The sequence below is a fragment of the Ictidomys tridecemlineatus genome, chromosome 7, assembly GCF_052094955.1.
Source record: "Ictidomys tridecemlineatus isolate mIctTri1 chromosome 7, mIctTri1.hap1, whole genome shotgun sequence".
In the NCBI taxonomy this organism is placed as follows: domain Eukaryota; kingdom Metazoa; phylum Chordata; class Mammalia; order Rodentia; family Sciuridae; genus Ictidomys; species Ictidomys tridecemlineatus.
Genome location: NC_135483.1, coordinates 166,887,296 through 166,913,134, shown reverse-complemented (window position 1 = coordinate 166,913,134; position 25,839 = coordinate 166,887,296). Strand labels below are relative to the sequence as shown.

The 25,839-nt window shown below is 38.2% G+C and overlaps 1 protein-coding gene and 1 pseudogene across 1 annotated transcript in view; one reads left to right on the top strand and one right to left on the bottom strand.

Moving 5' to 3' along the window:
• Positions 1-17,400, bottom strand: part of Fam117b (family with sequence similarity 117 member B) — a 93,659-nt gene extending 76,259 nt beyond the window's left edge. The window contains exon 1 of the mRNA XM_078017873.1: positions 16,646-17,400. Within this exon, the coding sequence (XP_077873999.1) occupies positions 16,646-17,261 (616 nt within the window). The 5' untranslated portion in view covers positions 17,262-17,400. The remainder of the gene's footprint in view (positions 1-16,645) is intronic.
• Positions 5,250-5,560, top strand: LOC101965297 (transcription factor BTF3 homolog 4 pseudogene; annotated as a pseudogene).
• Positions 17,401-25,839: the final 8,439 nt, after the last annotated feature.

Genomic DNA, 25,839 nt, shown 5'->3' with positions numbered 1-25,839 from the left:
AAAACCTAACAGAACTGTAAGAAACAGAAAAATCAACGAATTTATTTCAAGAATTCAATTACTTCTCTCTCAGTAATTGGTAAAATACACAGAAAATCAGCAAAGATATATAAGACCTAAATACCACTATTAATTTGGCTTAGAATACTCCACTCAAAAATTGCAGAATACCCAAGGGCACATGAAACATCTGTTGAAGTGTATCACATCCTGGTATACAAAACAAACCTTAACAAATTTATAAGAAAAGAGATCATATATATATTCTCTGAAATGGAATCCAATTAATAAGTGAGCTATCTGGAAAGCCCCCAAATATTGAGAAATTGAACAAGACCCTTCTACATAATCTGTGGGTCAAAAAAGCAGCTTCAAAGGAAACTAGACAATATTTTGAAGTAAATTAAAATTAAAATACAGCATTTCAAGTTTTAGGATACATCTAAAAGCTGCTTAGCAAATTATGTATACCATTACATGCCATTATTAGATAAGAAGGTCTCTAGAGACCCTGTCCTGCGCCTATAAGAAGAAAAATTACGCCCAAATCTCCATCATGTCCGTTTAGGAATTGAATTCCTCAACTACACTCCCAAAAGTGCAAGAAGTAGAATCAAGAATCAATAAATGGACCGGGCGCAATGGTGCACGCCTGTAATCCCAGCAGCTTGAGAGGACAGTGAGTTCAAAGCAAGCCTCAGCAACGGTGAGGTGTTAATAAACAAGTAAGTGAGACCCTGTCTCTAAATAAAATCAAAATAGGTATGGGGATGTGGCTCAGTAGCCAAGTGCCTCTAAGTTCAATCCCTGGGTCAAAAAAAAAAAAGAAAAAGAAAAAGAAAATCAATAAATAGGATGGTATCAAACTGAAAAGCTTCTTCTTCACAGCAAAGGAAATAATGAAGAACATAAAGAGAGAGCCTACAGAATGAGAAAAAATATTTGTCACCTGCACCTCAGACAGAGCATAACACCAGAAAAACAAGCAACCCAATCAATAAATGGGCAAAAGAACTAAACAGGGACTTCTCACAGGAGAAGAATTATGATCCGTCAAGCAATATATTAAAAAAAGGTTCAACACCACTAACAATTAAAGAAATGCAAATTAAAACTTCCTTGAGATTTCATCTCACTCCAGTCAAAATGGCAATTATCAAGAATACAAGTAACAATAAATGTTGGCAAGGATGTGGGGGAGAAAGTACACTCATACACTAGTGGGACTGCAAATTGGTACAACCACTCTAAAAAGCAGAATGAAGATTCCTTAGAAAACTTGGACTGGAACCACCATTTGACCCAGCTCTCCCACACCTTGATCTATACCCAAGGACTACAGAGATGCAGCCACCTGAATGTTCATAGCAGCTCAATTCACAATAGCTAAACTGTGGAAACAGCCTAGATGCCCTTCAATAGATGAATGGATAAAGAAATTGTGATATATACATACACAATGAAGTATCACTCAGCCTTATAGAATAATAAAATGTCATTTACAGGTAAATGGACAGAGCTGGAGAATATCAAACTAAGTGAAATAAGCCAATCCCCAAAAAACCAAAGGCTCAATGTCTGCTGATCCATAAAGGGGTGGGGGGAGAAGCCAAGGAAAGACTAAAGGAATTTTGAATTGAGCAGAGGAGTTGGGGGAGGAGATGGTGGATTGAGATGGACAATTATTACCCCTATGTATGGGTATGACTGCACAAATGGTATGACTCTACATCATGTACAACCAGAGAAATGAAACACTGTGCTCCATTTGTGTAAAACATAATTAATTAAATTAAAAAAAGAAAACTTGGAATGGAACCACACTATTTGACCCAGTTATCCCACTTCTCAGCATATACTCAAAGGATTTAAAATGAGCATTCTATAATGACAATGGCCACATCAATGTTTACAGCAGCTCAATTGACAATAGCTAAGCCATAGAACCAACTTAGGTGCCTTTCAATAGATGAATGAATAAAGAAAACGTGATATATGTATACATACAAGTGGATATTTCCCAGCCATAAAGAAGAAGGCATTTGCTGATAAATGGATGGAACTGGAGACTATCATGCTAAATGAAATAAACCAATCCCAAAAAAACCAAAGGCCAGGGCTAGAGTTGTAGCACATTGGTAGAGCACTTGCCTTGCATGTGTGAGACACTGGGTTCAATTCTCAGCACCGCATATAAATAAATTAATAAAATAAAGGTCCAGCAACAACTAAAAAAATATTTTTTTTTACAAAAACAAAAAAATGGGGCTGAGGTTGTGGCTCAAAGGTAGAGCACTCACCTAGTATGCATGAGGCACTGAGTTCAATCCTCAGTACCACATAAAATAAAATAAAGATATTGTGTCTCCACCTATAACTAAAAAATAAATGTTTAAAAAATTCTCTTAAAATTTTTTTTTAAAAAATCCCAAAGGCCATATCTTTCTGATATGCAGTTGCTAATCCACAATAAGGGGGATGGAGGGAAGAATAGAACTTCACTGGATTAGATAAAGGGGGATAAAGGGAAGGGAGAGGAGATGAAAAACACAGTAGAATGCTCATATATGAATGTTAACTTCACATCACGTACAGCCACAAAAATGGGAAGTTATGCTCCATGTATGTATAATATGTCAAAAATACACATCTACTGTCATGTACATCTAAAAAAAATAAAAAATTTTAAAAACACTTAAAAAATAAAAAAGATCTCAAATTAATAATTTAAACTTCCATCTGAAAAGCTAAGGGGGGAAAAAAAACTTGGGGCTGAGATTGTGGCTCAGCAGTAGAGCGCTCGCCTAGCACAGGCGGGACCCGGGTTCGATCCTCAGCACCACATAAAAATTAAAAAATGTTAATAAATAAATAAATATTTTTAAAAAACCTAGAGCCAAGTCAAGTAAGAGGAAGAATATAATAAAGACAGGAGCAGAAATTCATGAAATGACAAAATATTAAAGACACTGATGAAACCAAAAGCTGGTTCTTTGACAAGTTCTATAAAAATGATAAACTTACAGCAAGACTAACCACGAAAAATAATAACAAATTTCTAACAAGAATGAAGGAAGAAATGAAGATACCATTACAAACTCCACAGATTTAATTAAAAGAATAATGAAACACCACGACATCATGTACATAAGTGGACCAATTCCTTGAAAGACCAAATGTACCAAAGTTCAATTCTCAAAAACTTAATTTAGGGCTGGAGTTGTGGCTCAGTGGTAGAGCGCTTGCCTAGTATGAGGCACTGGGTTCAATTCTCAACATCACATTAAAAATAAATAAATGTATTAAAAATGGATAATCAAAATAATCCTGTATCTATTAAACTGATTTGATATCTTAAATCTAGCAAAGAAAATTCCAGGCCAAGATGATTTCACTAGGGAAATTCTAACTTAAAATTAAGAAAGAGATAATACCAATGCCAAAGAATCTCTTCTAGAAAACAGATAAGGACAAGGATACTTTTCAACTCATTTTATGAAGCCAGGATTACTCTGATACCTAAACCAAAGACATTACAAGAACAGAACATTATAATCCAATATTCCTCAGGAACATAGGTGTAAAAATCCTTAACAAAATATTGGCAAAAAGTCACTTTGGGAAAATGGTAGTTTGTTTGTTTGTTTGCTTTTTTGGGGGGTAACTGGGGATTGAACCCAGGTGTGCTCTGCTACTAAAGTAAATTCCCCAGCCCCTTTTTATTTTGAGACAAGGTCTCACTAAGTTGCATAGGGCCTTGTTAAATTGCTGAGGCTGGCGTCAAACTTGCAATCTTCCTGCCTCAGCCTCCCCAAGACACTGGGATTACAGGTATATAACATCATACCTGGCTGGTAGTTTCTTTTAAACATACACTTATCATATGACCCAACAACCCCCACTCCTAGATGTTTAACAAAATAAAAACTATGTTCACCAAAAAAAGAACCCCAAAACTATATACAAACACTTACAGCAGCTTCATTCATAATAGCTCCAAAAATGCAAATTCCCAAATATCCTTCAACTGGCAAGTGGATAAACAAAGTATGTACATCCATATAATGAAATACAACTGAAAATAAAAAGAAATTAACTACTGATATATGCAACAAGTATGTATTGCTACATGAATGAAGTTAGACTCAAAAGGTTAGGTATTCTACAACTCATTCCCATGACATTCTGAAAAAAATAAAAGCAAATCAATTTATATGACCTAGATATGAAGGAGAATGACTTCAAAAGGTATGAGAAAAACCTTAGAAGTGATCAACATATTCTATATCTTGACTATAGTTATATTTACACAATTGTATTCTTTTGTCAAAATTCACATATCAAAAAGTGCTAGGAGCCACAGCAAAAGTATTATGATACATGGCACTTTTGGTTAAGGTGACTGCCAGCTAGCCATTGAGATGATATGATTATGTTAAGATTTACATTCATATGGAAATTGGACTCCTGCTGTTCACCTCAGCCTGCTACAGGACTCATGTTACGGGACTCATGTTACGAGACTCCCGGAGAGTTCCCATTGGTTGGGGAAGGATAGTAGGCGGGAATTTCCGGGGGAGGTCCGGGCCCCCGGTTCCGGTAGACGCACACACGTGTGTGGACCAGCTTGCTAGCCAGGCGCACACGGGGCACTGTCGGCCTTTTTAAAATAAAACTTTGTTCCTGCTTGAGTGGCTTGTGATTCTGTGCCCAGCCGGGTTGCGGCAATTGGTGGCCCGTACGGGGAATTTTAACACATACAATTTTAACACATACAAATACAGTTAGCAAGTAGATGTATAGACAACATCCAATGGTACCCAAGACCTCCAAACCAACAGGAAATGGACATAAGTCACTGTCTCTCAACACCACTCTGCCATTTCTCCTCCTACCATATTCTCTCATAGAAAGTCATCCATTCATTCAATGAAACTTTTACCCAGTCTCAATTAAAGATTGCAAGTTCTCCCTTCCTGAATTGAGAGAAGACAAAAACAGATTAATTATAAAAGACACCATAGATCTTGCTCTTGCTGCCTGCTGGTGTTGGAGGACCCTCCCTGCTTCAGATTTACCAATAGCATGTATCAATAAAAGTTAGCCAAACTGCAGATAGGGGCAAGGGTACAGCTCGAAGAAAGGTGGCATACAGAACGGCTACCACTCATGACAAAAAACTTCAGAGTTCTTTCTCTGAAAAAAAAAAAAACTGTGAATAATACAGCTTGTATTAAAAAGAGTCGAATATGATTAAAGATGATGGGACAGTTATTCATTTCAACAATCCCAAAGTCCAACATCCCTGTCTGCTAATACCTTCACAATTACTGGTCATGCAGAAGCCAAACCAATCACAGAAGTGTTTCCTGGAATATTAAGTCAGCTTGGTGCTGACAGCTTATGAAATTAGCTGAACAGTTCCTATGGCCAAGTGTTGACAGTAAAGCACAAGAACCAGAAGACACTGATGAATAGGAATGACAATGTTCCAGATCTTATAAAAAATTTTGATGAAGCATCAAAGAATAAAGCTAGGGCTGGGACTGTGGCTCAGTGACAGACAGAGTGCTTGCCTCAAACATATGCGGGACTGAGTTCGATCCTCAGTACCACATAAAAATAAATAAACAAAATAAAGGTATTGTGTCCATCTACAACAATAACAACAACAACAACAAAAAATAAAGCTAATTATTTTGAATTTTGAATCTGGCCTGGGCTAGATTTAACAAATCAGCTATATGGTTCCAAATTTTAGACACATAGAACATCACCTGTTACTAGTTCAGTAATATAAATATTTTGTATATTAATAATGCTGCTTGCTCAGCATTTTTCAGTCATTTGATTTTGCATTTTGCACTTCTTCCCATAATCTTTTCTTTGGATCAAAATATGAAGTATTGGTGCAGTATGAGGGTGTTTTTTAAGTATTTTTTTGGTGGGGAGGACCAGGGATTGAACTTAGGGGCACTCGACCACTGAGTCACATCCCCAACCCTTTTTTGTATTTTATATGACAGGGTTTCACTAAGTTGCTTAGCACCTTACTTTTGCTGAGGCTGGCTTTGAACTTGTGATCCTCCTGCCTCAGTCTCCCAAGCCGCTGTGACTACAGAGTATGCAACCAAATCTGAGGAGGGTGTTTTGGCTTTTACTTTTTGGTTTTCTGGGAGTATTTTTGATATACAAATTTATATATATGCATGTGGATAATGTGTGTATACAGTGGACAGCAAACTGGAAAACAGTTCTATTTATCCTCTTCCTTCCCCTAGTAGAAATAAAACAAACCTTTACATTAAAAAAAAAAAAAAAAAAAGATACCATAAGTCACTGGGCCATAGGATTTTTAAAAAAAGTTCAACAGGGAGAGAGAATGTCCAAAACTGTAGAGCCTCAATCTTCCTTACACAATTGAGACATAACATTTCTGTAGCAGGACGGGGCACACCCAGCACAATTTCCAGGCGTAGATGTTCTAGGAATTCTTGAGGATAGCATTAATGGCAATCGCTTTTTAGAAGTGATTTTTTTAAATCTTTTTTTATTTGTCCTAATTAGTTATACGTGATAGTTGAACACATTTTGACACATCATACATAAATGGAGTATAGATTCTCATTTGTCTGGCTGTACAGATTGTAGAGTTACACAGGTCATGTAATCATATATACACATGGGATAATAGTGTCTGATTCATTCTACTATCATTCATACCCCCTTACCCGCTTCCTCTCCCTTCACTTCCCTCTTGTCTAGTCCAAAATACTAGCAAAGCGACTTCTATCCTACAAGTCACCTAGCAATTCCTGACTGCAAACGAAAGCACTATGACTCAAGAACATCATGTGAGGCTTTTGCTCTTCTTAGCAATATCAGATATTTTATTGTTTTTACAGTTAACCCTTAAATATTATATTGTCTGTCTTAAATTCTAAAGCCCGTAAAGTTAAGGACTCCCTCTCATGACCTTGTAAGCTGCTCTGCACAAAGTGAGAGTAGGTTCTAAGATAATATAAATAGACATCACTTGTCCTTATAATTAAAATATCAACATACATGCACAATGAAAAAATAAACTAATGTAAAATGATTTTCTAAAAACTACTAGATATAATCTAGTAGATCCAATAGAACATCAAGTAAAATAATAATTACAAAACTTTTAGGAATGATAAATTGGAAGGCAATATATAAAAATAATAATGAACATTTTCTTTTCTTTTTTTTTTAGACAGAGAGAGAATAAGAGAATATTTTTAATATTTATTTTTTAGTTTTCGGCGGACACAATATCTTTCTTTGTATGTGGTGCTGAGGATCGAACCCAGGCCGCACGCATGCCAGGTGAGCGCGCTACCGCTTGAGCCACATCCCCAGCCCATGAACATTTTCTTTTTATCTTCCAAATTTTCCACACTGTTTGCTATATTGCTTTTGACTATTAAAATATTTAGTGTTAAGCTCCAAAAGTTCATGTCCTACTCTGTTGCATACAGAATATAACATCATTTATAAAACCAGCTAATGATAACATTAACCCAACCATCCAAGGAGGTTCAAAATCTTAGCCATTATGCTCTCATCTTCCTCATCCCTCAAATCTAATCAGTTAACAAACCTTATCAATCTTTTGCTTCTCAATAAGCCCTTTTTCATACTACAACCACCGTATCTTAAGAAATTATGAATGCTCAAAATAGAAAAATGGGAGTAAATATAAAAACTTTCTTCCTATTTGCTGCAGTCCGGCTGCAGCAAAATAACCAGGGGGTGATGAGCAACTTGTGCAGATTGGTACAGCAGGAGTGGGAGCTGTTTATTGTAGGACAGGAGGGATATATATACATTCCACACAGCTTATCTTAATTAGCATAAACTAGATACAGCAGTCAACCAATAAGAAATCTCCACACTTAATGGCTCGCTGGTGTTACTTCATAAACCACTCCCTCTGGCAAAATGCCAGGCGCCATCCTGACTTGTTTGCAGACTCTAACACCTATTTTAATTGCTCTAAAAGATAACCAATTAAAGTACTAACAAGGTATTATAAAGTCTATAACAGTGATAATAAAATATCTGACAAGTAACAAAATATTTGACAATGATAGCAAAGGATGGGAAGGAGGAAATCATAAGTATATTAACATAAGATTCTAACAAGAAATATTAGATAACACAGACGCAGAACATTTGCATCTCTTCCAAAGTTCAACCACTAAGAACACAGTAAAAAAAAAAAATATACCTGAAAACAAACAAACAAAAAAACATAAAAAGGAATTGTAAAAAATAGTTAATCCAAAGAAAGAGGGAAAAATAGGTCCCAACTGATATAAAAAGTATCTTTAAAAGACATAAAACTGAAGTTTTCTCTACTTCCCTGCTCACTTGCCACATTACTGCTATAACTAGAAGAGTAATGACACTATCACCAGTAGAGAGAAGAAAACCAGACAAAATGAATAAGCTAATAAGTTGGCCAAAAAAAACACAAAGAAATCAGTCTGTACTCCTATATTACTAGATTATTATATCTCAACTTACTGGTCATAAACGGATTCCTTGAGAAATGGAAATTAATATTTTAAAACAGTTTTTCCAGAGGAGAGGGGGGACCTAAAAAACTGGAGCAGGTTATAACTAGACAGCCTCTGGACTTAGACACCAGACATATCCTGACCTGATATTGAAGGACCCTACCCACTGGGGAAACTGGCTCAAGAGAAGACATTGGGAGTACAAATTTTATCAAGGCTACAGAAAAGATCCCTCAGACTAACCCACAAAGCACCTAAGCAGCATTTTAGTATTCTGTTTAAATATTAATAGAAAACTATGGAAAGTTTCCAATAAGACAAAGATAAAGATAAAAAGAGCTTCGAACAATGCATAAAGTGAAAGAAAACTTTGAGGGTATTTACACATTTTATAAATATTTTCAGTCAGACAGAAAGAACAGTGCTATTGAAAAACGAAAAATACACTAGTTGAAATGTAAAATTCAATAGAATGATACAAAATAAAATAAATCTGCTATAAAGGAAAACAAAAAGAGATGGAAATTAGAACAGAAATTTTCTTAAGCTGGTTTATTTCAAGAGGTATCTCATTTGGATAACAGGGGTTCCAAAAAGAGAAAATAAAGATAATAGAAGAAATGATGGAAGAAAAAATCCAGAAATGAAGTCTCTTTTTAAAAAATGCCCACAGAATAAACAGCACACTGAATAGAAAACAATCAAACAATAAGAACATCTCACATTAAGGTGTTCCTTATTTCACAGTGATAGTAACACTTTCATAGAGAGAACACATACAAAGAATTAAGAATCAGAATGGCAACAGAATTCTCAACAGCAATTATAGAAACTGGAGAATGAAGTGGTTTGTTTTTGTGATACTGGGGACTGAGCCCAGAACCTCCATCAGGCTATGCAAGTGCTCTATCACTGAGACACATGTCTGATCTGAAGTGCTTTAGTATTAAGTAGAAGAATTCTAATTTATACTCAACCATCAAACATAAAGACATATCTGCTTACAGAACATATACCTCCCAAATGCCATCTCTCAGAAATTATAGGAGCATAAAATTTAGCAAAGGAAGATACAGAAACTAGGAGAAGAACACCAGGCATGATGGCACATGCCTGTAGTCCCAGTGGCTCAAGGGTTTGAGGCAGGAGGATCATGAGTTCAAAGCCAGCCTCAGCAACTTTGTAAGACCGTCTCTAAATAAAATATAAAAAAAGGCTGGGGATGTGGCTCAGTGGTTAAGTGCCCCTGGGTTCAAACCCCAGTAAAAAAAAAAAAAAAAAAAAAAAAACAGGAGAGGTGATGGGAATTCCCAAAGAAGTTCCCAGACAGCAACTAAACCACAGACCTAGAGATTCATGGTCCAGTTTGGAATATAAGGATGAAAGACTCCAAAAGAGATGTTTCCAAGGAAAAAAAACAAAACAAGGGATGGAGATGTGACTCAACAGAGTATTTACTTGACTAACAAACAAAACAAAAAATCAGGTATTTTGTCAGTCCCTGATATGTTTTTAAATAATTAATATAAAGTTTCCATTATCAAAAGTTGGGGGATGAAACTGAGATAAGTACATAGAAAATGAAGCAAACAAAAAAACAAAGCATTTTTAATTTCAAGGACCATAAAACATTATAAAGGAAATATAAATGTAGCATACCCCAAGGTTCTGATATGAACAATACCTACACAGTCGTAATACTTTTTTTCATTTATTTTTTAGTAATAGGTACACACAATATCTTTATTTTATTTTTATGTGATACTGAGGATTGAACCGGGTGCCTCATCCATGGTAGGTGAGCGCTCTACCACTGGACCACAACCCCAGCCCATAGTCGTAATACTTTAAACATTAATACTGATTAACCAAAAGGCTGCTGTAACCACAATAGGAAAATAGGGAGGATTGTGATTAGAGTGAAGTCTACACTTTTCATAGCAAGAAGTCACTATATAATAAATGAAATGAAATAAACTTCCTAAAGTGAGAGTATAAAGCATTTTATAAAATATTTAGAAATTAGTTAATAAACACTAAAAGAAAGTCCTAAGAATTGAAAGTGGTTGTCTCTGTTGACAGGAAGTAGGGAAGGGACAGAGCTGTAGCAGGGGGACATATCTAATATTTTAAATTACATAAACTCTTAATTTAAGAAACACATTATTAAAGGGCTGGGATTGTGGCTCAGTGGTTGAGTGTTTGCCCAGCATGCATGAGGCACTGGGTTCAATCCTCAGCACCACATAAAATAAATAAATAAATAAAGTAAAATTATTGTGTCCATCTGCAACTAAAAAAAAAAAAAAAGAATTTTAAATATACATTATTAAGAACACTATTTGTTTTCTTCCAGTAGTTTGGAAATGGAAACAGCTGACTTTCTCAACTTCCTTCCCTTCTACTGCTGAGTTATCCATCACCTTGACCACAACCTTAGCCCTTCCCTTCCACAGCAAAAAAAGGGTCCTTAGTTGTTTCTGAGATTTCCAGACTCTCCACACACTGGATCCCATTGCTACCTCTCATATTTTCCATGATCTTGCTCCATCTACTATTATCACTTTCTCTTGTAATCTTTCTCCTCTGAACCCTTCTCCTAAACCAGTAATATGCTAAAATTTTCCCCATCCTGTAAATAAACTCAGCACAACCCTTCATCCAGATTTGTCACTTTACTTCCTTTCACTGACATAAGAGTAATTTATACTCATAACCAACATACTACTCAAAAGATCATCAACTGACCTAAATGCCAATTCAAAAGTCTATTCTAGCCAGACGTGGTGGCACACGCCTGTGATCCCAGTGGTGGGGGAGGCTGAGGCAGGAGGATCGAGAGCTCAAAGCCAGCCTCAGCAACAGCGAGGTGCTAAGCAACTCAGTGGGACCCTGTCTCTAAATAAAATACAAAAATAGTGCTGGGGATGGGGCTCAGTGGTAAGTGCCTGAGTTCAATGCCTGTACCCCCCCCAAAAAAAAAAACTATTCTATAAGCTCAGTCTACTTGTTCTCTTTATAGCATGTGAAAATCTTTAACATCTCCTTGAAATACAATCTTTCCTTTGACATTCTATCACATTCTCAGGCTTCTTTACTGGCTCTTCTTTCTACCCTTAAGCCATACAGGACTAAACATGACATGTGCATTTTCAACTTTGCACTGCAAAGTTCTGTTCCTCCCTTTCCAACTCAAATCAAAAGCCATCTTGTCAGAAAACTTCTATACCCATTCCTGTAAAATTATTCACTATGAGCCCTCAGCACTCATCATGTAATATACTATGTACCTGTCTTACATGGCTAGTTTGAGTCTTTGGAGTTTCCTGTGTTTTTTAAAAATACCTTTGGTACTGCCTAATCAGTAACATATAAGGTAGTTCAATCAAACTTACAGAACTGAACTTAATAAAGTGAAAAGTCTATTAGCCAAAATGGAGACCTAACAGTAAACCTCTATAATGCATCAACCTCAATTGTAAAATACAGACATCACAAGCCAAAAGAATTCCCTTAAAGTGTGAAATTAGCAGCAGCCCTCCAAATTAAGTTAGAGCACTGAATTTTTAGAGTTCTGTACTTTATAAAGTGCTAGAAAACAGACATCAAAATGCCACAAATACAAAGTTCTAGTACCCTACTTACTAACTGTGCCTGATAGTCCAGAGAAGTGCATCTTTTATTGCTGTTCTTAGCATTCTCCCAACCCCAATAAACCATCAAATTCATACACAACTTAATATATGCAGAGTAAGGGAAAAACTTCCCAAGAACACATCTTGCTATCAATATACCCAGCTGCACCACAAAAATAACAAATACTGTGCTAATTACTTTTCTTTTTAAATAAGTCTTCTAGTTATTTTCTTTGGGGACTTCTAGTGACTATTTTTCAATTTAGAGTACAGCAAAATTGAGAGAAGGGGTGCAGGGAATGGGTAGGCATTTGCAAGGCCCACAGTAGGGCCTGAAAATATGCATTTTTAAACAAATACCCTGGGGCATTTTCCAACAGGAAAACCAGCAATTCTCTCTCTCTGGACACCAAATGGATGTTCAAGAAACAATTCAATTCTGATCCTAACTAGACAGAGATAGCACAGACTCCATTCCTTAAAGACTTAGTCCCATAAAACTGCCCCCCAACAGATACTACAAGTCCTAGGCCACCTTTACTTCTGACCAAACAGCTATAAATCAGAGGTTCCCATGATCCCTTCCCAAGGTTTGGCAATTTCCTAGAATGAGTCACAGAGCTCAGGAAAATACATTTACACTTAGGAGTTCATTACAAAGAGCACAAGTCAGGAATGACTGTGTGGAAGAGATTCATAGTATAAGGTATGAGGGTGACTACAGTTAATAATACTGTACAACTGACCCCTGAAAAACACAGATTTGAACTGCTCAGGTGTGAAATAAAATGATTTTTGAAGGATTCTAGAACAATTTGAAAACAATTCACAGAAAGACTGCATAGCCTAGAAATACAAAAAAAAAAAGTTTAAACATTAGATATGTCACAAATGCACACAATACAGATGTCCCCATATACTTTACTATTACCTATAGGTAGTCTATTTTTATCACTGCTACCATATAATATTCATAAGCCTATTACAAAAAGTTAAAAACATTTACCAAAAATTAGTACACAAATACAGAGTAAATATGGCCCCATTCTCAGTGAAGAGAAATGTAAACAAAGGTGAGGATGCAGTATTAAATCATAACTGCATGAAATTAAATTCAGTATTACTGTACTACTGTAATAATTTCATAGCTACATCCTGTTGCTATTTCGGTGAGCTCAAGTGTTTTGAGTAAACACACTCTGACACTGATCCTCTACATCTGAGCAGTTCAACTTTTGGTAAATTGCAGGGAGCAGTAAAAAGTAATATCTTGAGGTTCTCATGTATTTTTCACCATATAAATAAATATAACACACAAAATGTGTTAATTCACTATGTTTTAAATGAAATTTCCAGTCAACTACAGGCTTTCAGTCAAGTTTTGGAGGAGTCAAAAATTATAGGCAGATTTTCAACTTGAGTCTACTGGATTATGTATTTTAAAATACACAAATATAAAAGAATGGATTTTAAATGTTCTCACCACAAATAACCCTAAGTATTTGAGGTGACAGATGAATTAATTAGCCTAATCTGATAATTCCACAATGTATACATATATTAAAACATCACACTGTATCCCACATATGCATTATATCAAAAAAACTTTAAAAAATCATACAACTATGAAAACTGAGACTATATTGGCAATTTGTTACAGCCACTAAAAATAAAAGCAAAACAAATATGATACACAAAAACTTCTGAGCTACTATGCTGTTTTTCTTTCATTTATCCCTAGCATCATGTGAAATAGATATCATCACCAATTTTACAGATAAGAATGTTTAGGGTTACAAAGTTCTTAACTTCCCTATATCACTTGGCTTGTAAGTGATAGAACACAGTATTAAACCCAGACTGTTCACCCAAAGCCTACTCTCCTATTATGCCACCTCTTTATTTTAAAAATATGAATTTGAAATTTGAATAAGACTAAGTCAGGCAAAAGAAGGGAAGGCATAAAACAAACCACAGTTAATGCTGCTGCCTAGTTACCTTCACTAAGCATATCTGGGTTCCTAATGACAAACCACTTTGCAATGGAGAAGTCAGCACTGACAATGGAATGTTTAAAATATCTGTCAGGGGTGGATGCTTAGATTACCTTATCATAGCAAAGAGAAGGAAGTTCTAGATTAGAGAATGATTAGCTCAAACCCCAGAAGAATGAGGCAACAAGGTACATACACATAGTAAGATCTTCAACTTAGGGACTCAGGGAGCCCTAACAAAAATTATGACATCCAACTCATCTAATAAGACACCTAGAAGCCAGCAGGTTGATCTGGAAGTTGAGTCACATAAGGTTTAAAGAACTATATGAAATAGACCCTTTCCTTCTGAAGTAAGAACTTTCACATTCCATTGAGCTTGCAAACTGATAACTGCCCTTTAATCAAAAAGACTCCAGTAACTAAAGACTCTTCCAGAGTTAGTCATACAAAACAGCAAATTATTTATCATAGCATGTGCTAAGAATTAAAAAATTAATTAAAATTAAACATTTTTCCAATGTTTCCCACTCCGCACAGATGATCCTTAGGGTGAAACAAAAATATATTCCAGGAAAGAAGCTATCAGACATTTACATTTGAGTAAGAGTTAAGAACAAGCAATATCCCTTAGAGTGCCACACCAGGAGAGTACGTTTTCATGGGGGGAGGGTTAATCATGATAATTCATTTTATAGCATAAATATTCTATATGACACATCTGGGGGAATGAAGCTTTGGAAAACATGCAAAATGGAATGGGCACACTAGGAGCCTGAGATCCCAGGAAACAGCCTCCCAGAAACAAGATGAAAAAAGCACCTTCCTCCACCTTCACCAATATTGAATTTAGCCCACGTCTCCTCAGGCTGCTTCTCTGCTTTGAGTATCAAATAGCTGACAGGATATCCCGATTCTGTTACCAGACTGGGGGCTCCAGGTCCTTTCTCCACCTTAATGCCTACTTAAGTAGCCCTTTCCCTTCCACCTGATGCGCTATTCTGGCTCCAGAAGGCTAAAGGCAAACTGAAGCAATCCTGTTCACCAGATAAGAACTGCCACAAAACTAAGTATATGTAATTCAGTGTGCCATATATTTCTCAGGTTTCATGAAACTACTTCCTTAATAAAATCTGAAGACTTGGTCTTTGAAATACAACCAACCAGAGTTCAAGTACCAACTCTGCCACTTGTTACTTAACCTATCCAAAGGCTATGGTGAAGGATAAAATGAGAATCTGTATGAAAATCACTCAGTAGGAGTTCAATAAGAAGGGAGAGGCAGAAAATCCTAGTACTCTCATTCAATAAAGTTTTTTAAAAGCAATTTGCATTCTCAAAAGGTTTAAAAAGGGCTCTGTTTCTACTGTTGATCATTTTCTAGAGCAATTCTCCCCAAAAACTATTATCTAAAACCTTTTATATAAAACAGATTCATCCTACTCTTTCCACTTCTGAAACCACTTCATCTGACACTTGGTTAGAAAGTACTGTACTAAGTCTCCTGAAATTCCCAACCATTCTTCCTATAAGATTCTACAGAAATTCCCCCAAACAGATAAAGACAAAGGTATATATGTTGGCACATGTATTACTTCGTAACTAAAAAACCACCATTTTTAGTGAAAAAAGTGTCTTTTTTCACTAGGTTCTGATGGAAAGGCAGCCAAATGATTTTATTCCTTTCTATTTTCCACACTTTGCTTTTCTTTTGAACTACTCTTTTTGAATGACTACTTAGAAACGAACAGCTTCACTCAGGACATTTCCCAAGAAAGCTGTCAGATATGTAAGAATAACAAATTTTAGTTCCACCAAACAATAACAGAGGGAGAGAAACGATGAATTTTGTTTTGTAAATCCAAAACGCAAAATCAACGTATCAGAAATACACCCAGATTCTCAAGACAAAATCCATAAGCCTTCCAAAAGAATCCTGCTTGTCACTTCTTGCTATCCATTTATCAAGTCTTAAGAAATGCAAAAAAACGCTTCCAGCCTCACGGCTCTTCAGTGATCCATCGACCATTGTTCAAATGACTGCAATTTCCCGATCTGAAACTGTTTTGTTCAACAGAAATACTTAGCAGCATTCATCCTCTATGCTAGCGTTAATCACGTCATTAAAACAAAGTGACAAACCATTTCTAGCCTCACCCTCAAGGGAGGATAAGCAGTAACCAGCGGAAAAGAGAACCCCAGGTTTATCATTAACACATACAAGGTTAGCAGCTGCCACCTCCACCGCCCGGGACCCGCGCTGGACCGGAGGAGGGATGAATGAGGCCGGCAAAGGGCGGCGGCTTGGGCACCCCGCACCCGGCAAAGGCGAGGCCAAACTCCCCGAGTGGGGTCACCCACCCCGCCCCCTGCCCCGCCCCCGCCCCGGGCTCCTCTGTAGCACCGCAGTCCCGACGCGGAGCCCCTGGACCCATTCCTGCCTTCGCCTCCCTGCCCCGATACGTACCCGCTTTGCAAACCGGGGCGCTCGGGCTCCTCTTCTCCGGGGAGGGGCGGCTCTGCTCCGGGGACCTCCTCCGGTGCCGGACGCGGGTTGGGGGTGGAGCCGCGCTCACCTCGCCCGTCCACAGGTGGGTGGGCGACGAGCTAGGCGACGACACGGTACCCAGCAGCGGAGGCGGCGGCGGGGGCTGCGGTCTTGGGGGGCTTCCACGAGCCCCAGGCGCGGCGCCGCGCGTGGGACTGGTGCCCCGCGTGGATGTCGCGGACGCGCCCGTCTGCGTGGCCACCGTGGGGCTGGTGCGCGCGGCCGCGCTCCCGCAGCCGCGCGTGGGGCTCGTGCTGCGGGAGGCGGTGCGCGGGCCCCCGCCGCCGCTGCTGCCGCCGCCGCCGCCTGAGGAGCCTGAGGCGCCACCGCAGCAGCCGCCGTTGTTGTTGCCGCCGCCGCCGCCGCCGTTGCTCCGCGTGGGGCTGCCATGTTGCTGCTGCTGCTTCAGTTGGAATGGAACCGTCGCCCTCATGGGTTGCAGGCGGCTCCCAGGTCCCCCGGCCGTGTTGACTGCACCACTCCCGAGGGCACCGGCCGGCGTGGGGGACCCATTGCGCCTCACCCGCTGGGACATGGTCCCCCCTCCCCGGTGACTGGGCGAGACGAGGGGGGTTTTCTCTTGTTGGGTTGCAGGGGGAGGATTCTTGGGGCCAGAGGGAAGGTCCCCGCGACCAAGTGACGAAGCCGGACTCCGGGGCGCGGGGAGGAGACTGGGCCGCGGCCGGCAGTAACAAGGTGGTGCAGCCGCCGCCGCCGTCGCTGCTCCTCATCAACAATAGTGTCTCCTCTGCTGCCCCCGCCCCCCGCGGGCGCCCATTGGTGCAGCGTCAGCCGCGCTCGAGCCGCTCCACCGCGCCCATTGGCTGCGAGCGGCTCTGGTCCTGGGCCCCCGGGGCCTTAGAGAGCCTGGGTTTGTGCGGAGACCGTCTGCTCTTTAAAGAGAAAGAGACCCGCCCCCCGGGGGTAGGGGGAGCGGAGGACGCAGGCCTCGTATGTGCGTGCGTGTGTGTGCGTGCGTGCGTGCGTGTGTGTGTGTGTGTGTGTGTGTGTGTGTACTTGTGAATGTACGCGTAAGTGCGCGCCTCATCATACGCGTCTCTCCCTTACCGCTGGGGGGAGCCCTAGGACTCAAGACTCTGGAGTATTGCCAAAGGGACTGCCCAGAACCGGAGCGGTCCCCAGGGACGGTCTGAAGCCTTTCCCCCATAACTTATTTCCTTACCACAGTACTAGGTACTGTGTATTAACACGTACGCGTGTCTCTCTCTGGCTTTTTTTCCCTAAATCTTTTTGTTCTGTCCTCATTCCATCTATGGGGTAGGGCTCAAAAGAGTAAGAAATTTAATTATTCTTACTGGCATTTTATACCCTACCCTTTTTTTTTTTCCTTGTCTTTTAAAAACTCTACAAAGGGCCAAATCTTGGATAGAATGTGATTTTAGATAGTATCAATTGAGTTCAGTTACCAAATACTATTGCTTCCTCAAGTAACTCAAGTAATCAGGAATTTAAGTAGCTACTTCATATTTCCCAATATCTTGGAAGGATGTCTGCTACAATATAGTGCCTTATTTGACCTTCACAACTATTATTTGAGACAGAACTAGGACAGCCATTCATATTTTAGTTGAGTGAAGGAAACAAGTCTTTGTGATATGGGTACAGAATCCAGATGGCAGGCATTGAAGCCTGTTCTAAAATGACCTAAGGGGCTCCTCATCAAGACAAAAAAGGAAAAAGGTAGACCCATACCCTTCACAGGCATGTTCATTACCTCTTTTCTCTTTGCTTCTTTATTAGATAGACATTCTAGATAGATTTTGTCCTGTAAAAATGTGGAGGTGATGAGTACTGTATAATTGGCTATAGACCTATACACCAACTGGGTCCCTATACACTGTAGCAGAAAGCCTTTGAAGACCTAGAGAAGAGATTTGGATTCCAGATCCAGCATTTACTCTGACCGTGGTCACCAGCCAGTTTCCTTATCTGTAAAATGCAGTTGAATGATATAGTCTCCTTCATACACTTCTGATAATTAACCAAGGGTTCAATGAGAAAGTGGTGTATAGAAGGCAGTCAACATTTCTAGGATCTCAAATGATTCAGAGGCTCATAATTCTCCTTACCATCCATTCCCCTTTTTCCTCCTCTCTCCCCGAAACACAAAAAGAAACTCAGCCCTTAGCCCAGGAACCTGCCTTAAGTTGGCTGGTACTCTGGATAGACCTGGCATTACTACATATTCTCAACAACCTGGAGTGAAGACCAAAATAGTTGCTCACTAAAGAGGAACACAGGAAACTGCCAACAAGACCCATATACAGTACTAAGTCTGATCTTAATGAGAAGGAGAAGAGACATGTCTTTAAGTAAGAATGTTATAGATACTGTACATGGTACTTTGTCTTGCACAAAGTAGGAGCTTTATACTTATGTAACTGAGTTAAGCCAAAAGGAATCGAACAGCTCTAGTATCCTAGGCTCTCTGTTCAGTTACTCTGAATATCACCAAACTAGAGACTGTTGATGGCAAGAAGAGGCTTTTAGCTTCTTTGAGCTAAATAACTGGTTTCTAAAAGAGAAGTTTATTAGATCAAAGAGTAAAACTGTCCTTGACTCAGTCATGAGATCTGGTGGAATCGGTTCATCCTTTCCTACAGAAACTCAAATCCTAAGTGCCTTTTTCTTCTCATGTGACAATTCAGTTCATTCATCAGTTTAGGGGTTATCTTTAAACAAATAAGAAGGAACACTTCAGCTAAAGCAAGTATTAATCATTTCAGTCAATTTGTACTAAAGTATATTTGTGAGGATGTAAAAGCTTCGAAAGCATGAAATCAGTAAAGAAGGCTAAAAAAATAAAAATATAAATAAAATTTAGGAATTTGCTTGGAAATGTGGATACCTTGGAACAATTTAGTTTGTTTCTAAAGTTCAATAGCAATGAATAAAAGCATAATTTACTTTTGCCCTTGACTTCATTATCTGTTGTGAAAGAGTCAAAGCAAACAGTGTGCATCAAGGTGACATGTTGATCTTTGTTACTAGTTTATGAAAAAAGTCCTTGTATTTCAAGGATCAATGAAATAAACATGTCTTCCTCTAGTTTAACCTTGTTCATCTTAGGATATAATTCAAATTTTCCATTTTCTTTTCAAGGTTGAAATGTAACTGTATGAAGTTGTAGGCAAAAGGCAACATATAGAAATTGGTTTGTGTGTATTTAAAATTCAGAAGAGGGGCTGGGAGTGTAGTTCAGAAGTAGAGTGCTTGCCTAGCACTTGTGGGGCCCTCAGTTTAATCCCCAGTAAATAATAATAATAGGGCTGGGGATGTGGCTCAAGTGGTAGTGCGCTCGCCTGGCATGCGTGCGGCCCGGGTTCGATCCTCAGCACCACATACCAACAAAAGATGTTGTGTCCGCCGAGAACTAAAAAATAAATATTAAAATTTTAAAAAAAATAAAAATAATAATAATAATAATTTGCTCCTGTATTTGCTTAACTCTTTACAATGATCATGCTGTAGGGAAGAATTTTATAGTGACAAAAGTTTATTTTCCTATAGTTTTAATAGAATCAGACATATCCTTTCATAAAAATCTCTAAAATGTGATTGAATGGAACATTATACAGTCACTAAAATGATCATTATAAAGCCATAAATTCCTCTCACTTAAAGTGGAAAAAAATCAAAATTATGTATCCATTGTAGTTGCAACAATGCAAAAATGTTTATGCATATAAAGTACTAGATGATAAAATACTTGAAAATAGCCCTTTTTTAAAAAAAAATTAGTTGTAGATGAACACAATACCTTTATTTAGTATTTTTTGTGTGGGGCAGGGTGCTAGGGATCATCGAACCCAGTGCTTCATGGGTACTAGGCAAGCACTCTACCACTGACCCACAATACTAGGCCTAGATAGTCATTTTTTTTATTAGTTGTTCAAAACATTACAAAGCACTTGACATATCATATTTCATACATTTGATTCAAGCAGATTATGAACTCCCATTTTTACCCCGTATACATATTGCAGATTCACATCGGTTCCACATCCACTTTTTTACATACTGCCATACTAGTGTCTGTTGTATTCTGCTACCCTTCCTATCCTCTACTATCCCCCCTCCCCTCTCCTCCCATCTTCTCTCTCTACCCCATCTACTATAATTCATTTCTCTCTCTTGTTTTTTTCCCCTTTCCCCTCAATTCCTCTTATATGTAATTTTGTATAACAATCAGGGTCTCCTTCCTTTACCATGCAATTTCCCTTCTCTCTCTCTTTCCCTCCCCCCTCTTGTCCCTGTTTAATGGTGATCTTCTTCTCATGCTCTTCCTCCCTATTCTGTTCTTAGTTGCTCTCCTTATATCAAATATGACATTTGGCATTTGTTTTATAGGGATTGGCTAGCTTCACTTAGCATAATCTGCTCTAGTGCCATCCATTTCCCTGCAAATTCCATGATTTTGTCATTTTTTAGTGCAGAGTAATACTCCATTGTGTATAAATGCCACATTTTTTTTTTATCCATTCATCTATTTTTTTAGGAGGAATTAGGTCAGATTTTATATAGCACAATAGGGTAAATATTGTTTTTAACAATCTATGATATATTTCAAAACAACTAGAAAAGAGGAGTAAACATTTCTCAACATCTGGAAATGACTAATGTTTGAAGAGATGAATTTGCTTATCACCATAATGTGATCATTACATGTTGTGTATATATGTGTAAACAATCATGCTGTACCCCATAACAATGTAGAAATATTGTGTCTTAATTCTAAAAAGAAATGAAAATGATATACATATTCTGAAACTGTGTTATCAGTTAAGCATGATTCCAAGGTGCCTCTTGGTTACTATTGCATTATATAAGCAAAATTATTTTTCAGTAGCTATTTTAAAACAAATTTATTATCTTTTAAAAAGCAAATAAATATCATGTATACAAATTTAGAATTTAGTTATGCATATTGAAGTTAAAATAAAAAGTTCAAATTTTATTCTCCACTCATCCTAAATAGATGTCTCCAAATATATAATCCTTAGAATAGTTAATATGTATCTTTCTAGCCTTTTACATACAACACAAATACAAAATCAAGACTCTGTAACATATACTAGCCATTCTTTTTTGTATTTGCCTTCTACTCATTTTTTCCTACTTAAATGTATTGTGCTGTTTTACTTTCTATGCACACAACATTACCTCATTCTTTTTATTTTTTATTTTTTTTAATTTTTATTGTTGGTTGTTCAAAACATTACATAGTTCTTGACAAATCATATTTCACACGTTGATTCAAGTGGGTTATGAACTCCCATTTTTACCCTGTATACAGATTGCAGCATCACATCGGTTACACGTCCACTGTTTTACATATTGCTATACTATGTTGTATTCTGCTGCCTTTCCTATCCTCTACTATCCCCCATCCCCTCCCCTCCCATCGTCTCTCTCTACCCCATCTACTGTAATTCATTTCTCCCCCTTGTTTTTCCCCCCTTTCCCCTCACTCCCTCTTGTATGTAATTTTGTATAACCATGAGGGTCTCCTTCCATTTCCATGCAATTTCCCTTCTCTTTCCTTTTCCCTCCCACCTCTCACCCCTGTTTAATGTTAATCTTCTTCTCATGCTCTTCCTCCCAACTCTGTTCTTAGTTACTCTCCTTATATCAAAGAAAACATTTGGCATTTGTTTTTTAGGGATTGGCTAGCTTCACTTAGCATAATCTGTTCTAATGCCATCCATTTCCCTGCAAATTCTATGATTTTGTCATTTTTTAATGCAGAGTAATACTCCATTGTGTATAACTGCCACATTTTTTTAAATCCATTCGTCTATTGAAGGGCATCTAGGTTGGTTCCACAGTCTTGCTATTGTGAATTGTGCTGCTAGATAGTCATTTTTAAGGTAGGATTTGGAGAGATGTTTTTTCCCCTAGAAAGTTTGATATATGATATCCAGTAAAACAGGTGAGTTAACAGAACTTACATTGCTTAGTGATACTCTTAAAATCTTAACTGCTAGTTTACTCAGACTTTCATCTTAGACCATGTCATTAAGACCTTCTGTAGCCCCACACACATTCCCCATATTCCCTTTACCTCTCCAGCTCACTCTTGCTGGCTCATTCTCACTGATCTTGAAATAGTGAGGTACCTTAGGACCCTACATACACATCTCACTTTACTCATTCCCTAGACTGATAACTGTATTTGTACCCAGAATTCCACTGACCCTCATACTGCCATCTATTAACTGTCTGCTTGGCATCTTCTCTTATATATTTCGCATGTACCACAAGCCTTATCATCATCCTCACCACTCATCCACCTCCCACTGGCTCCCCTTGCAGTGCAGTTTTTCTTTATCTTGGTGCTGGCACAGCCTTCTATTCTATGGTCTAAATCAACACCCTGGAAGTCATTTTGACTTTTGCTCTTTCTTATGGTAAGGCCAGTGAGTTGCTGTATCTTAATCATATGACTTCCTAGAATCTAATACTATTCTCCAGACCTAACTGTCCCTTCTATCTAGACCTCTCTCTTCTCTGGCCTGTACGCTTACATTCATTCACCTACCCAGTTTTCGTAGATCTTCGCTACCCTACACCCTACCCTATGGTAAGGCCAGTGAGTTACTGTATCTTAATCATACGACTTCCTAGAATCTAACACTGTTCTCCAGACCTAACTGACCCCTCTATCTGGACCTCTCTCTTCTCTTATATTCATTCACCTACCCAGTTTTCCTAGATCATCACTACAATATACCCTACCCTACTTCACCAAGCATCCCATTCCCCACCTATAACCCATTCCCCACATATTATTCTGTTTATTTAAAAACACAAACTTGGCGTGGGGTATAGTAGGACACTTGCCTAACATATGTAAAGGCCCTGGGTTTAACCCTAGCACTGGGGAAAAAAAGAAGAAGAAATGGACTGGGTTTGTGGCTCAGTGGTGGAGCGTTTTCCTAGCATGTGTGAAGCACTGGATTAGATTCTTAGCACAACATTATAAATAAATAAAGGTCCATCAACAACTAATAAAATATTTTTTTAAAAAAGAAACCCACCCATTAACCTAATAACTTTACTCACTACCTAAACCTTTTCATTTCCTTTAAAACAAAGTCCATAGCCTGAGACTTACCATACCTTCCCACTCACCTCTGCCTCTTCCTCTCAAGGCTCTAGCTATGTTGCTATTCTTTCATTTCTCCAAATATCCCATACTCCAATCCTGAGGCTTTTAAACTTGCTACTTCCTCTGGCTGGAACAATTCACTCTTCTCACCTGATCTAATCTGTTTTTAGATCAGGGAAGACTAGATTGTCTTGTTCTCCACTAAAATTAAGTTTACAGCAACACCATGACCACTATGGAGACATAGATTAAGATTTCTTAAATCGTGTTTTTTGACTGATGTAAAGAAATTCCACTTCATGCTCATCCCATAGATTTCAGTAAATATTTGGTTGCTTTACTTTTCTGTTTTTGGTATCAGTTGTTTCATTTGAATGAGACACTATGCTAATATAGGCAATGAGTAGGCCCAGATCTATTCAAAATAAACCATTGTACTTTGAATAAAATCTGAAACCCTTACCAGGGTCTAAAAGTTGTGGTCATCATAACACAATTATTTGTTCAGCATCTTTGGTTCGTTCTCAGTGTCAATCTTATTTGCTCACTCAACAACTCATTGATGAACTTCTATGTGCAGAGCACTGTGATGGCTCTAGAGTGATGAACAAACCCACAAGCTCCTTGTCCTGGTGAACTTACATCTGCTGGAGGTGATGAGCAAGGAAAAACACATGTGCATGAACGTGCACATAACCACATATGTGAATGAATTAACAACTGCAAAGTTCTATAAAAATATATATACAGTACCATGAAAGAGAACAACAGAGATTTAGCTAAGGTAGGTAGGAAGTCCTTTCTGAAGAGGTAACATTTTAGATGAGACCTGAAAGAATGAACCATCATGGAAAGAACATTCCAAACAGAAAAGCTATGTTAGAGCCCAAGAAAGGAAAACAGTATGTGCTTAATGTGCCAAAGGAAGGCCAGTGTCAGCAAAAGTGAGAGTAGTTCAGAGATGAGACTGGAGAGGTAGAGGCTACATGATGTGGAGACTTTTAGACACTGGTAAGGGTTTCAGATTTTATTCAAAGTACTATGGTTTATTTTGAATAGATCTGGGCCCACTCATTGCCTGTATCAGCATACTGTTGAAACAACTGATATCAAAAATAGAAAAGTAAAGCAACCTAATATTTATGAAATCTATGGGATAAGCATGAAGTGGAATTTCTTTGCATAAATCAGTAAACATAATTTTAAAAATCTTAATCTATGTCTCCAAGGGGTTTTTTTTCCCTTTTATCATAACACAGCATCAGTCTCCAATCTCTCTTCTCTAGATATTATTGTCAAAAAAGTAAGCCAGACTTGGACCTGACTTTTCTTTCATTGTCCTCATTCTCTTACCTACTAAGGTCCATAATTATTCCTTGAAAAATGCCATGTCTTTACTAAAGTGATATATATGTGTGTGTGTGTGTGTGTGTGTGTGTGTGTGTGTGTGTGTGTATCCTTTCTGACTTCATCATTTCTGCATTTCTGCCAATTAATATAGATCAGCACAACAGAAGCCTCAGAGCCCAGATTCTCCCCAGGAAGATGTGGGGATGAAAAAATTAACTAATTTTCAGTTTTATTTGTCTTAGTTTGGTTTGGTTTGGTTTGGGGTTTGTTGCTATTGCTTCCATACAGAGAATCCATTCTGGCTACTGTAGAGAGAATGGTTTAGAGAGGAACAAGAAACAGCAAGGAAAATAGTAAGGAGCTTGCTGTCAAGAAGTATAAACAAGGAGAATTGTAAAGAAGGAAAAAAGTGGATGGATGCAAGACCCACCTTCTAGGTGGTGATCAAGAGTCAGAGAACTTCATTGGGGAAGTCCTCCAGGTTTCTGTCTTGAACACCAGGGTGAAAGATGGTCTGTTTGTAGAGATGAACCAGAGTGGAGAGAGGAACAGCCCTGGTGTTAAAACCAGTTTCTATTTGGACATATTAAGTTTGAGGGTTTGTTTTTGAATAAATTATCTATGACTCATT